Source organism: Dermacentor albipictus, chromosome 1, assembly GCF_038994185.2.
Source record: "Dermacentor albipictus isolate Rhodes 1998 colony chromosome 1, USDA_Dalb.pri_finalv2, whole genome shotgun sequence".
NCBI lineage: Eukaryota > Metazoa > Arthropoda > Arachnida > Ixodida > Ixodidae > Dermacentor > Dermacentor albipictus.
This window is the reverse complement of record NC_091821.1, coordinates 462,490,887-462,504,819: the sequence shown is the minus strand read 5'-3', so window position 1 is coordinate 462,504,819 and position 13,933 is coordinate 462,490,887. Positions and strand designations below refer to the sequence as shown.

The 13,933-nt window shown below is 46.7% G+C and overlaps 1 protein-coding gene across 1 annotated transcript in view; it reads left to right on the top strand.

The window, feature by feature from the left end:
* The window catches only part of LOC135905621 (kelch-like protein 10), a 52,424-nt gene that overhangs the window by 6,692 nt on the left and 31,799 nt on the right, over positions 1-13,933 (top strand). The window contains exons 3-5 of the mRNA XM_065436577.2: positions 2,901-3,109; positions 6,170-6,495; positions 12,430-12,628. Of these exons, the coding sequence (XP_065292649.1) occupies positions 2,901-3,109; positions 6,170-6,495; positions 12,430-12,628 (734 nt within the window). The remainder of the gene's footprint in view (positions 1-2,900; positions 3,110-6,169; positions 6,496-12,429; positions 12,629-13,933) is intronic.

Below are 13,933 nucleotides of genomic sequence, written 5' to 3'. Positions count from 1 at the left end.
GGTGTCGGGCTGGTTTCTAAACCGAATTTCACGTGTATGCTTGGTCTATTCGATAGTGAAGACGGTCAGCCGTGGCAGCCAGTTCCAAACAGCAGAAACAGCAGCAGTCGGCATTTCTTCGGAAACAAAATGAGCAATAGCATGCACCATCCGGTATATGTACCAATCATTTTTCCTTCGCAATACCACCGCCAAGCCCCTTCCAATGCCACCGCACGAAGCGAACGATACGAAAAGTAAATATTATTCATTCATTGCCAAGAATTATGTGGGAGGAAAGCTGCCTTGTAATACGAGTTGCGTGCGCATACTGCCGGTGCACGCGCGACTAAACCGCCTGTGTATTTTTTTAAAATGCGCATGCGGATGAGGACTCGGCGCTGAGATGCATCCGGCAAATTTATGTAACTAGTGCTAAATGTAGCCAGCGTTGTTACGGATCCAGCAGCGGAGCACTCAAACCCTCGCTTGCGCGAATCAGCTGATGCTCTGAAGCTTTCTTCTCCATTGACTGCTGTGGCGAAGTAACGTCAGAATTTTTCATGTCTATCCAGAGAAATATGGAAAGTCTTCAGGCCAACTAATACTTCCGAAACCATAGCGCAGCACGACCGGAGCCATAGCTGCTAGATTTGCGAGGCAGGCTGCCCCGCACGCATGGCAATTATTATTATTATTATTATTTGTTTTGAAAAGGCAAAAAATGGCAACGGCACACGCGCAACCATTAAAGAAACACACGTGCTCGCCGCGACACACTGTGAAAAACATATAAAGCTTAAAAAGCTTCTTTCGTCATTTCTTCACTTGACGGCGCTAGCTTCTTTACGAAAACTGTCCACTTGAAGCGGCGCGAAACGGAAGCATACGAACTATAATACGGCCGCGCACGTGTGTGTCGTCTGGTCGTGTGGCTGGAATATGCCGCGTTTCGTCGCCAGGATGGCGTGCAACGCACTCTTTTCGACGCGCCGCCTATCCAGCGCTGGTTCCCCATAGCGACGCGGTGTCGGCCAGAGCGCCCGAGGAGGAGGCGGCATTCTTGAAAGCATGGCGCTACTTTACGAAGTTTAAGGGGCTTTACGCACTGCTACTGTGCCGCGCTCTCAAGCGTGCAATGGGTGTACAAGCCTGGCAACAGCCTGACTGTGGCCGCGGGGAAGTGACAGGGCGGTACGCAGGTTGCAGGCACCTGGGCCGCCGGCTATAGTCGCATAACGCTGCAAATGCATGCTACTGGCCAAGCGCTGCCTGAGTTACTGTTGCGAACACTTTATGTTCGGTTCGGCTCGAGTCCGAAGTGCCTTTCGTTTTCGAAGTCGTGGGTCAAGTTACGCGGGACAATGTGCATAGCATGTGCGAACACATATTATATTTAGCGTATGCAATTGGTGCGCCATCTTGGAGCGCTGTTGTAGTGCATAAAGGCGAGGACCCAAGAAGGCACTCGAAAGACACATACGCGGCGCCGCGTTGGTCTCTTTCACGTGCCGCCTTGCGTGCTCATCTTAATGCGCCACGATAGTGCTCCATAACATAACGCTTCGTTTGAGGAAATGCACATATACCACGAGGCACTAATGGTAACAAAATTCAGCCAACCATCGCAATGTTTTTTTCGAAGGGATATTAGAAAATAATAGTTTAAGAAACTCTGTATTAAAGAAAACTGGGCAGATACACTTAGGTCGGCTAACTTGTGGGAATGTGAAAGCTTTGTACCGTTTGTAGAACTCGGAACGTCATGAACATGTTCATTTTATACAGCCGTAACGTGGCGTCACCTCGTCCCAATTGGCTGCACCATCACGTGCCCGATTACGCACACACTAATCACTCGTTTAGTCAGCCAGATGGCTACGACGTGAAGCGTGCTATAGCGCGCGCACTAGGCAGACCTTTAGTCAGCCAGGCCCGTTGGAGCAGCCGTGGCGTTGGCGAAGTGGGCTCGTCTCGCACCCCGTAGGTCCGGCATCGATTGCCACCCAGACCGATATGTACCAGATTTTCTTTTCAAAGCCATTAATTTGCTCTGTTTACCGGAACCTCCCTGAGATCAATTCGAGCATCTTTTGACATGCTTTTACTCTTTACGCTGTCGGCCATTTTTGGTACCATCTTCCGGTCACGCTGACTACGACGAATTCTTGCTCAATGCGGCACATAATACTTTCGTAATAATAAATATTACAGATCAAGTTACGTAGGTGTTGTCCGGCCTTTACCCAAAGATTATCTTTACAAATGATTCTCGATGCGCCGTGCATTTTCTTTTGGCCAGCTAATTAGTGAGAATATAGAAATTAATTATTTGGAACAAAATGTCATATGAACACTGTTTTCCTTGTTCGCCGGTTGTGACCGTCTTTTCTCGCATTGCATCTGGCATCCAGTTATCACTGGCTTCAAGACTGGCTTCAAGAGCATTTCGCGAATGTTGTTGCCGATTCTAGAGCGAAATAATCTCTCCTAATCAAATTGTGCATGTGACCAAGACACATGCTGTACGTTCGCAAATGTAGACGAATACCAGCGATTAAGATATACTGTATGATGACTCAGCTACAAATTGCGGACGCACTTAATCCTAAGGAGCACACTTCGACTACCAACGAGTGTGCTCAGTGCTGTGTTGTGGTTGCAAATGTCATTTGTTTTCCTGGGCGCCATTTCGCCCAAGAATGACTTGATGCTTAACTTGGAGTTGTGGTTCTGTTTGATTCCTGATCGTCACAACATGAAAATATGGTGAGGCCGAGGTATAATACTCAGAATACCACATAGAAGAGTGCGTCGTCAAGCTAGTATGCAGCTCGTATTCTAGGTGTGCTCTGTAAACAGCCGCAGTTGTCTGAGTTTTGCAGCCACTCTTCCTTCGCGCGAATGTGCGTCGACTGCAGATATGGCGCGTCAGCAAGGAGTTTCCAGAGATGTCCGCACGGCATCTCTGCGAAGTTCTGGAGTCGCCGGAGCTCAACGTTCGGCAAGAGCAGACCTTGCTGTACGCTATTGCACGCTGGGCGAATGCTGGTGGCGACTTTCCCATGGTTAGTCGGCCTGGGCTTCGACAGCTACTGGAATGTGTTCGCGTTGGCCTCTGCAGCCCAGCGTAAGTGTCCGCGCGAGTGCTTTCGTGGAGGTGCGGCTAGCAAAATGTTTGAGTGCTCTGAACGGAAGAAAAGTAGCGTCGACAGCTGATAGCTCTATGATGCTACAATCGAAGCGCGAGGCAATGCCTCGTCCGATGCACGTCAAGAATGTCTTTCTCGTATACAGGGTGTTTCAGCGAACGCTTTAAAAAATTCTTAAAGATTGCCTGTGGCAGCTAGCACAATTATTGTTCATGAGGTGCTCTACTCGAACTGGCGGACACTACTTGCGAAAAAAAATGGAGATGCATAATTGGCTCATTAACAAATTCACTAATTATCTTTTAAACTAGTTACCGTATGGCCCATATTGCAATTCACAAATTCTAACCATGGAGTTCGCAAGGCTGATCCACTTCAGTTCCAGTTACGTTTATGCTTGAATGCACAAAACGACGTTTTGTTAAGAAAGTAACTGGCACGCCAATGCATTCCTCCGCAAATTTCGGGAATTGATATCTCAAACCTGGTGTCATCCTGAGAATTTGTTCCAACTGGATCCGCCTTACGAACTCCACGGCTAGAATGTGAGTTCCAATATAGGCACTAAAGTAATTAGTGAAAAAATTATATGATGAGTTTTTGTTAATTAGTCAGTTACGCGTTTCAATTTCTCGCGCAAGTACTGTCCGCCGCTTCGAGTAGACCACCTCATTAACCAGAATTGCGCTATCTGCCACAGGCGACCTTTAACAATTTTTGAAAGTTTTCGCTGATACACCTTAAAAAAATTAAATTATGGGGTTTTACGTGCCAGAACCGCTTTCTGATTATGACGCACGCCGTAGTGGAGGACTCCGGAAATTTCGACCACCTGGGGTTCTTTAACGTGCACCTATATCTAAGCACACGGGTGTTTTTCGCATTTCGCCCCCATCGAAATGCGGCCGCCGTGGCCGGGGTTCGATCCCGCGACCTCGTGCTCAGCAGCCAAACACCAAAGCCACTGAGCAACCAGTGCGGGTGCTGACACACCTTGTGTACGTAGATAATATTCGCATGCGTGGTGTCTGACATACAGCAAAGGGCAGCAAACATGCCCCCTCCCTCCCCCCCTTTCTTGGAGGCCCATTCTCTACCCGGCTGGTACATGCAGAACACGCAAGACAAGCGATGCGTCTTAAATGAAGGAAACACAAATTGCAGTAGTTTTCAGGAGTTATAGCCTTTGACGTATTTTCTGTTTTTTTTTCTTTCTGACGATTGCCATGCCCATAACGTGCATCGAAACTTACTGAATCCTGTTTGGCGCGAGGGAAGAGCGCGCGCAAACCCAGAGCGGGGATGTCTGCCACATATTTTCTGAATATCCTAGCAAACAAGGACATTTCGGTCCTATAGAATAGGGTGAATGCTATGACCCTAACTGACATTGTAATTACGCATTGCTATCACAAATGAAAGTGGGAGCGAAAAATAATTGAAAACCGCACATGGTACTTACGTACCTAAGAGCACGAATAGATGACGACACTGAGCCTACCGACGATCTCATTATGACAGAATAATTTTATGGGGAAACCTTAGTACGAGAACTACCGGACACACAAGCAAGCGTGTAAACTCAAGGACGCCCTCTTCACATTTTTTCTTAGCTCCGAGTTCAATTCCATGATGAGACATCGCTCTATATATCCGGCCGTATAGCTTCGGAAAACTTTACCCTAAAATATTTAATTTATTTATATTGCATTACAGTTGCATACACTTAATACTCCCGTACAAGCAATAGCGAACTGTTCATAATGAATAAACAGCAAACCTTCAGTATTTATATTGCATTTACAGATAACTCAAAGTGCGCTTCTTCTTGCGAAGGGTACATGAGATACAATAGCTTTGAGAATGGAAGGATACTTATTTATTAATGTGTAGGTTTAGGCTTCCAAAGCGACACTGAGGCTGAGTGAGCCACCGTATAATGGAAGGCTTCAGAGTAATTTTGACCGCATGGGCTTCATCAAAATGCGTGCAAATCTAAGTCGACGATCGTTCTTGCATTTTGTCCTCACGGAAATGGGGTTGCCACGATTGGGGAATCGATCTTGTGACATCTTGCTCAGCATCCCAGTGCCGTAGTCGCTGAGTCACGCTTGCTGGTCAACAATGGCTGGACATCCTTGTATACAGAGATTGTGGATACGGTTAAGTGTGGTTCAATACAGAAGCCTTCCACGCGATTCCACATCAAAAGTTGAACGTCCCTTTATTGCTGAGCCCATAGCCAGACCCAGTATTTGAAGTACGTAACCGTCGCTCGTCATTTCTAATGAAACGCTAAGAGCATTTTGTCCACTTCTGATTGGATGACTCGACGTTCAGCATGCGATATACGATAGGGACGCCGACGAATATGATTTGTGTCTCCAGTGTTTAAACTTGAGGAATTGCGTGGTTCATCACCTCATCACCTGCAGCTACGTGGGATTCCTTATGTGTGCCTAACAGTTAGGTCAGCTGAAATCGGTATTCGTTCGCAAACGCGATGGCCATCATTCAGAAACTTCTCGTTTCGGGACCAGTCCTGTTGTATGGCGGCGAATTCGAGGCCCTGTTCTACTTTACTTGTTCTGAAATCTTAGAGTTTGAAAAGTAGAGGATCTACAAATCCCTTGAGCTTTGGAATGCTAGGCGTCTTGTGGTGCTTTGCCATGACGTCCGACGGTAAAATCGTCACTAGCCAGATTATATTTAAAACTTTACTGCAACATTGTTGAAGTGCTCCAGAAAGAGTTGAATATGTCCGTCTGTGCGCCCGTTGGTGCGGTGCTTCGTACATTCGTAATTCCGCTACACTGATGAATGCGTTGTATTACTACGATGCGCGATTTCTTTTGTATGTGATAAACTTTCCGCACGAAACGTTTTACCGCTGCAGATGCAAACAATATCGAATGGTGCAGGTAATGCGTGTCAACATGCGACGTGCCACTGCCGAATACGTGTGAGCGCATCGTTAATAATGAAAGACTTCGGCAACTGTGTGCAAGGCTGACGGTGTTGTCGCGTCTGGCACCCAGTGACCTGGAAGCATTTCAAAACTTCTGTCCTGCGTTGGCCATGAGCCCCGCTTACCGTGAGGCCGTATTGGAAGCCCTCGAACGTGGCCCCTGCCTGTGCTCGCCGATCCCGTTCCTGCTCGAAAAATGCTCTGCGCAAGAACCGGGAGCGCCAGTCGCGGAAGCGGCAGCGATCGGAGTTGCGGCCCCGCTCGCCGCTGACCCCGCAGCTGTTGTCCGAAACGATGCCGCAGCTGCCGTCGCAGATGCAGACGCTTCCGATGCTCCCGCTGATGTTGGCGCAGACGTCGACATGGAGGAAGACGATGCCGACGCTGGAGTCACTGGTGAGCCCACTAGTATTGTGACAGCCTGGATGACCCGGTTGTTGCAGCCTTGGGCCGTCTGAATTTCTTTCGATGGTTATTCAGACAATTTTATTTGCTACTGAAGAGGAAGCGTTAGCATATGAGCTCCTGTCTAAATTGATGGAAGCAAAAAAGAAAAGAATAAAAGTAATATTTTTTCGGCAACCACTGCAGTAACTTTGATATGGTTTTCCGAAATTAAAAGAAGGCGTTTAACCTAGTGACTGTGGGAAGCGGATAACTGGAGCAATCTAGTAACTGCGGGTAGTCAAATTTCTGACAAGGTTGTAGAAAATTGTAACATTAAAGAAAAAACATGTTCTACTACCAAGTTGCAGCTCTGTACATATGAAAAATTAAACCAAATGAAAATTCTGTAAACTGTGCGTAATCACAAATGTCTAAGGGCCAATTTGATGAAATATACAGCGTACTGAATTAAATCACTAAATTGTGAATAGGACTTTTATGAAACCCTCATGAACACTGTAACAATTTCATTAGCTTGTAATTTATATATCAACTTTGTCCAGTTTATATCGGATCGAATAGATTAAGTTTATGCAATTGCAATTTCTGCTTTTAGTTTGAAGTTACGGCTGTGTGCACTTCGTGCTTCATTATGCTTGAAGCTTCTCAGTTTCCAAAACGTATTCAAAAGATTGCAGACGCTAAATAAAAATTCTGCTTGCTACATACATTAGAATCTATCTGTCTGTTTCGAATGAAACAGATTTCATTCAAATCGTTTGAACTATTTTGCTATAGAAGCTTTTCTGCGTTTTACTAGTATTTCCACAGGGAAATCAAAGTTTGCCTCGAGCAGTAGCTTCATTATGAGCGCTGCATATACACTACGGGGTACCAATGCTGCGATGTGCAGAAAGGGACGATGTTTGGAGAATATTTTTTTTTTCGCGAGCGCATTTATGATGTCATGGATAAATGAACGACAAGATTCTTTCCTTGAACTTATTTGCACATTGGGGATTGCCGAAATAGCCTTTGGAAAATCTTGTCTTCGAACTGTTTGAACTGTTTAATAATTGAAGTGTATTTTCTATCTCGAACAATAATCTAACACTGACAAGAACAAATGGGATGGCATGGACGCCCAGGCCGTGATATGTGTATGTCTGTCTGTATAATGGGGTCATGATAATGAATAAGGTCACAGTAACGGATGGGGTGATAGGTTGGAATGAATCTTATAAACAAATGGTTAGTTAGTCTGGTGATGTTACGCGCATTGCTTTCGGATCAGCATATGTCCGTCATTATCTCGGATGGCATAGCAGATTCCTGCTAATGCGATGACTCTAAGTCATACTGCATAGACCAGGATTACATCTGTACAGAAAACATGTTTGTTGATCTCCGTCTCTACCTCGTATTATCGAGGAGGAGGAATAAACTTCATTTGTAAAAATGAGCTGACGGTTGAGTCATCCGAGGTGAGCGGCGTCCCTAGTCCAGCATGCCGTGGGCCTGAGCCGATAGATAGGCCCTGCTCACCAGACAATGCTGGTCTTCATGGCTCGGGCTTGTCAGCAGGGCCTCCCACTGCTCGATGGTTGTTCCAGTTATGTGTGCCGATGATGGGTTGTACCAGGCGCACTTGTAAGTGAAGCTCAGAGGATATATGACGTGCAGCAGGATGCCGTGCGGCAATGCGCCGGTATGTTGTTTGCTGAGAATCTAGTCTCTTCTCTAGCTCTAAAGTTCTAGAGTACTTTTCTAGTTCTCTTCTCTAGATCTACACTCTTCTCTAGTCAGCTTCGGATGCGGAGGAAGATAGATTCTCCTACCCAGGCTCTAGTGGCTCAGAATGTCGCTGTATATTTTTGGAACGCCATCGTGTAGGTCTACCGGGGCTCGTGAACCCGGCGGGATAGCCCGGAAAATATGATCTCTCGCAGCGGCGTGAGCCGCTAAATTACCCGCCAGGGGCTCGTGTCCCAGGGCTTAGACGAGGTATATTCGTTGAAGATTGTCGAGTTTCTGGAGGATGCTCAGATCTTGTTTAGAAGTGCGGCCTTTTTGATAATTTCTGCACACTGTTTGTGAGTCCGTGATGACTGTGATGTGATCTTCCTCTCACTTCCCCGTCGTGGCCGCTAGGGATATCGCCGTTTCTTCCGCGAAGTCGCTGTCTGAACTGTTCACCGAGGCGGCTACTACCTTTTCTCCCTGACCGTTGATCACGCTGGAAGCGCGGGCTGCTCTGTTCTGCTTTGCAGCGTCGGTGTATCTGACTTCTTCACTTCTTGGTCCTTCGTAGGCCTTACATAGAGATTGCACTCTCGCGTGTTTTCTTCCTCTGTTGTGTACCGAGTGCATGTTTCTCGGGATGCTGGCTACCATGATATTCTCTCTCAGGGGTAGAGGCGCCCACTGTTTTCTGGATTTATATTCGACTGGGTAGCTCAACCTTAGCCTGTTCCTGCTCGTGCTGGTGAGCTTAAGTCGCTCTGTCTGGCTCGTCTTGTCGGCCTCTGCTAGTTATTCCCAAGTAATATAGATGCCCAGGCTGAGTAGCTGCTCCGTAGACGTCGTCGACGGAAGCCCCAATACCAGTTTGTAGGTCTTTCATATGAGAGTGTTCAGTTTGTCCTCCTCGCTCTTATTGAGACCTAGGTACGGGGTGCCGTAAGTGAATCTGCGGATTATGGGGGTTTGTATTAATTTTATCGCGTCCTCTTTCAGGCCGTGCTTTCTGTTAGTCACTCTTCGAACTAGTTGCACGATTTGGGTAACTGTCACTTGCACCTTTTTAACGGTAGTGAAACCGGCACCGCCCTTCTGGAAAGCGCGGCCCATAATATGGAATACGTCCACCTTGGGTATGTTTACTCTGTGCAGGGTCAATGTTGGGTTTGGTGTCTCTTGGGCAGGCCGCCCTCTCATCCTCTTTTTGAGGATTAGGAGCTCCGACTTTTCCGGGGCGCATGAGAGACCACAGTGGTGTAGATAACACTCGGTCCTGGCAATGACTTACTGCAGTGCGTCTTGTTGTTCACCCACCGATCCCGTGCCCGCCCACACGGTCAGGTCGTCCGCGTACATTGCGTGACGGATGCCCCTGATGAGGTTCGGCAATCTCCTCATCGCTATATTGAAAAGCAACGGGGAGATCACCGATCCCTGGGATGTTCCTTTCTGTGGTATTTGGATCTTGTCAGCCCTGAGGTCCCCCGGGCTGGTCGCTGTTCGACCCGTCAGGAAGTTCCCGGACGTAGTTGTAGGTGCGCCGTCCACATGTGGTACGTTGTAGGCTGTTTAACACTGCTCATAGGAAACCTTGTCGAATGCCCCCTTAACATTGTATGCGAGGGTGACACTATTGTCGCTTGTGCTGAGGCCGTGAATGACTTCCTGTTTTAGCTGAAGTAAAATGTCCTTTGTAGACAGGTCAGGCCGGAAACCAAACATAGTGTTCGGAAGGTGCCAACTCTTCCAGATAGTACGAAAGTAGATTGTGGACCATGTGCTCGAAGTTCCCCCAAGCACGACGTGAGGAAAATCGGGCGCAGAAAGACAGGTCATTCTAAAGACCCTCCTGGCCAAGACGGAATCAAAGACTGCATTATTGAAATGAAAAAAAAAACGCAGTGTTTTTCGTGGGATGCTGTCGAAGGCTGCTCCTTTTCGGTCATATATATAAAAATATATGATAAAATGACTGTGATGGATAATACTTAAAGAAAACACAAGAAAATGTGTAGCGACATTAGGGAGGAAGCACTTCGTAACAAGTTACAGTATAAACAATATCCATGGATGTCAGACGTAAACATGGATTTTCACGCAGATACAAATTGCCATTATGCACCCATAGTGTTGCCAAGTCAATACTCATCACACATACAGCTATATTCTAAACAGCGTTGAAGGAGCTCAAAGCTTTGAGACGCACTGCAGTTTATTGCCATGTACCGAACGAATTTTAAAGTGAAAGCTGATTTGAATAAAGCATACGGTGTTTGGATTGGGCCACTGTCTAAGCGTAGTGTGTGTGCGACACTTGACAAGTGCATGGTATACGTCCGCATAGTCGTTGCTGATTGGTGTAAGCAGTTTGAAGTGTCAGACGATGCAAGATGGTATCGATGCTTCGTGAAAACTGAGGATTTACTACGTACTCAATATCTGGGTCAAGTGATGTAAGCGCTGATTCCTGTGGGTTCTCTCTGCATTAGTTGGACAAAGTTCTCTCGTGGGGCTTCTTAGGATGCGCCTTGTGTCGAATTGGGACATAGCAATGAGATTTCTTACACAATGAGCCGGATTTTCCAACGCATTCGCCAGTCCAATTATTTATTGATGCCGTAGCTACTTGTAAGTAATGGACTGAAACACCCCAAGTTTTATATTAAACTGCATGTTTCAACCGCAGCATGAGTGAGTTCTTCCCGGGGAGCTTAGGTCCCGCGTACTGGAGTGGCATTTTAAATACAAGAGCTGCCAAAGAAAGTTTTAATGACCCATAATTTTTATCGCGTGTTCGACATTCTTATGGAACCGACGGCTAATACAATGGTGAACAGCTGCAATGTTGTGGAGGAAGACCGATGTCCCAGCAGGGATGTATACCGTATAGACTCGTTTACGGGCCGTACCTGCGTATGGGCCGCTCTTGGCAGCCCAAAATAAGGAAAAAGAATTTCAACGGAGAAGCAATTGTGCTCGGTACCCCGATGCCGCACGCTCATCGGCGAATTTTAGCTCGTTGCCTATTTCAGCATGCCGCTAGTAGATGGCGAGAACTGCGCGATGACCTCTGATGTAATGGCCCATCCAGAGATCCGCGGTGTGCACAAGCCACGGCTGCGCCGGCACCATTTTGGGGAAAAGGTTCCATACCGTGTAAGAATCGTATCTTACCAAAATTGTAAAAAAGAAAAAGAAAATTGAGCAGCCCGTACACCAGTCTATGAGGTATCTTTAATGCAACTCGGGTCCGTCATGCGCTTGCGTGAAGCTTCCTTTGGTGATCGGGGTGTTTTCCTTTCTCGCAGGAGCCGTGGACTAAACTAATATTCTTGCCACTGCTATGCATAATTAAAGCAACGCGTAGGCAACGACGCTAGAGAAGCATTATTACGAAGTCAACGCTTTTTCAAGCCAGAACGTTTTCTTTGACGACTCGGTTAATAACGACAAAGTAAATGTATAGCGGGAAAAAGTAGGGGACGTGAAATACAGCGCACATGGCAGGCACAGTCATGTGCCCTGTGTTTCATGCACTCGACTTTTTGGCCCCCCATATTGATTTATTTTTCCTTTAAACAATAACCTCTTTGCGACTATCCAATCCTTAAATCCATGGTAGGTCGGTTGGTTTCTGAGAGCAAACACTGCGACACTGCATGTGGTATACACGTTGAATGAATCGATATAGCCATTTGAAATGCTTATTAAGAATTAGCCGGTAAATGGATCTGCACAGTACAAGATTTCGCAAAGAAACAACAAACAATAGCTGGGTTTCGACACTGGAAGAAATCTACGCCTTCAGAGTAGCAGTTTCTTGATTAAAATTAAGTTTTGTTCATCTTACTGCCGAATAATTGGAGCGTCACTCCGTCGGTTTTTCACCAAGTGGGATAGGGACGTAGGGCATTAGTCTAACAGGAAAGTTGTCCGATCGGCAATGGTGCAATAAAAAGTGGGTCGATCCCGGAATCAGTGCAATCCCCGGTCTATTAGGTCACGTGATGGATTTCCTGCGTATCAGGAAACATCTTTTCCTGGATCTGTGGAGTGCTTGTACTTGTTTTGTCGTTGAGGCAGTTTACGTGAAATGCCACTCAGCGAAATTTCGGCTGATTTCAACGCAGCTAACCCTATCTATGAAAGTCGTTATCCATGGTTTTTGGTTCACGTTTAGAATTGACCACCAACTTTCTGCAGAAGACCTGCCCGTGGTGAAACCCCAGTGCGATAAATGCGGCAAGAATAACCCTGAACGCTGGCTTCCTCGCTTTCCGCACAACATGTTGTTCGTGGTAGGCGGCTGGAGGATGGGGCAGCCGTTGTCTGACATCATAGCCTTCGACCCACGCACCAACCGGTGGGTTTACCACAAGAACGAGTCCATCTTCGAGCCAAGGTAATCTGGGTGCGCTTAGCGAATGCTGCCGTACCAGTGAAGGCCACACTGAACCAAAATAAAACAGTAGTAAATTGCCGGACGGCAAATTGCGTTGAGAAGTTAGAGAAGTTGACTGCCAAGACGCTCCTGACAGGCGCGCCTTTCCAGTGAACGGCTCTAGCTGCCTTCCCGCACCACGTCAGACCTCCCCGTAGTTCAAATCTTTAAGCCTGAGCTAATAAAGACAGCCGTGCAAAACGCACTCGTGGAAAAAACGAAATATTACGGTAAAGCTTTTCTTAACGTAAGTGGTTAAGTTTCGGTAGCTAAGTGAATAAGTTTGCTTTTGTTTCCATTACAGAAAAGTAATTCAAGCATTTTCAGTGTCAAAATATTTGTCAATGTGACAATTGAACATTTGAACTGCAATGAAAGGCAATTACGTCGCAAAAAAGCTTTCCGGTAGGGCACAAATTTTCCGCTTGGTACACCAAGGTTTCATTCCTGCGCTGTCAAAATTAACGAGCAGACAATCTTTCAAAAAAACAGGTAATGAATGTGGTGGCTTTCTTTGTCACTTTACTGCATGAAAGAGCATATGAACAGGGGTATTGCGTTCCTTTTAATGATGCTGATGCTATTATAAGTGCGCTAGGTGGAGGGTCGGCTGGTCCATTACATACTCTATTGATGTTGCTGGGCTGGTAAGTCTTGCACATGGAGATGCTTTGCAATCATTAGTAGACCTCTGCACTTGACACGCGTGCCTCACCTGTAGACGTTGGCCTCCTCAAAACGTTGACGGGCAAAGGTAGAAGCCGCAGAAAGTAGAAGCCCAGAAGCAGCAGTCACGTGACCACTAAAAGAAGCGACGCGACATCTGCTTATGGCGCAATCTCGCTATCGTGTAGCCAGGGGCCCTATAACGTAATACTATTCCAATCTGTTTTTACTCCAACCTACTCACGCCAAGTTTACGTAACCACCAACGCAAGCGTTGGGCGGTAACCCGCACCATTCTTTGCAGAGCCCGATCAAACGCGTTCTCATTTTTAGGAGCTAACTTTTGTTTGATTTCAAAGCTAACGGCATTGCCTACCTTCACAGGCGTTTCTTTATAATTGCCTGGGAAGAGACAAGGAGGAGGAGGAGGAAGTAAACTTTATTGCCCTGGTTGATGGTTGATGCCGATCTCCGGCCTGCATGGTTGGCGCCCCTATTCCAGGGCACCACTGAGCGTGGCTTCTCGTCGGGCATGAACACGCAGAAGGCAAGAGAGTTTCGGTGGGGCCGAGCCAGCTCAGTGAAAATAGATAACCTGAC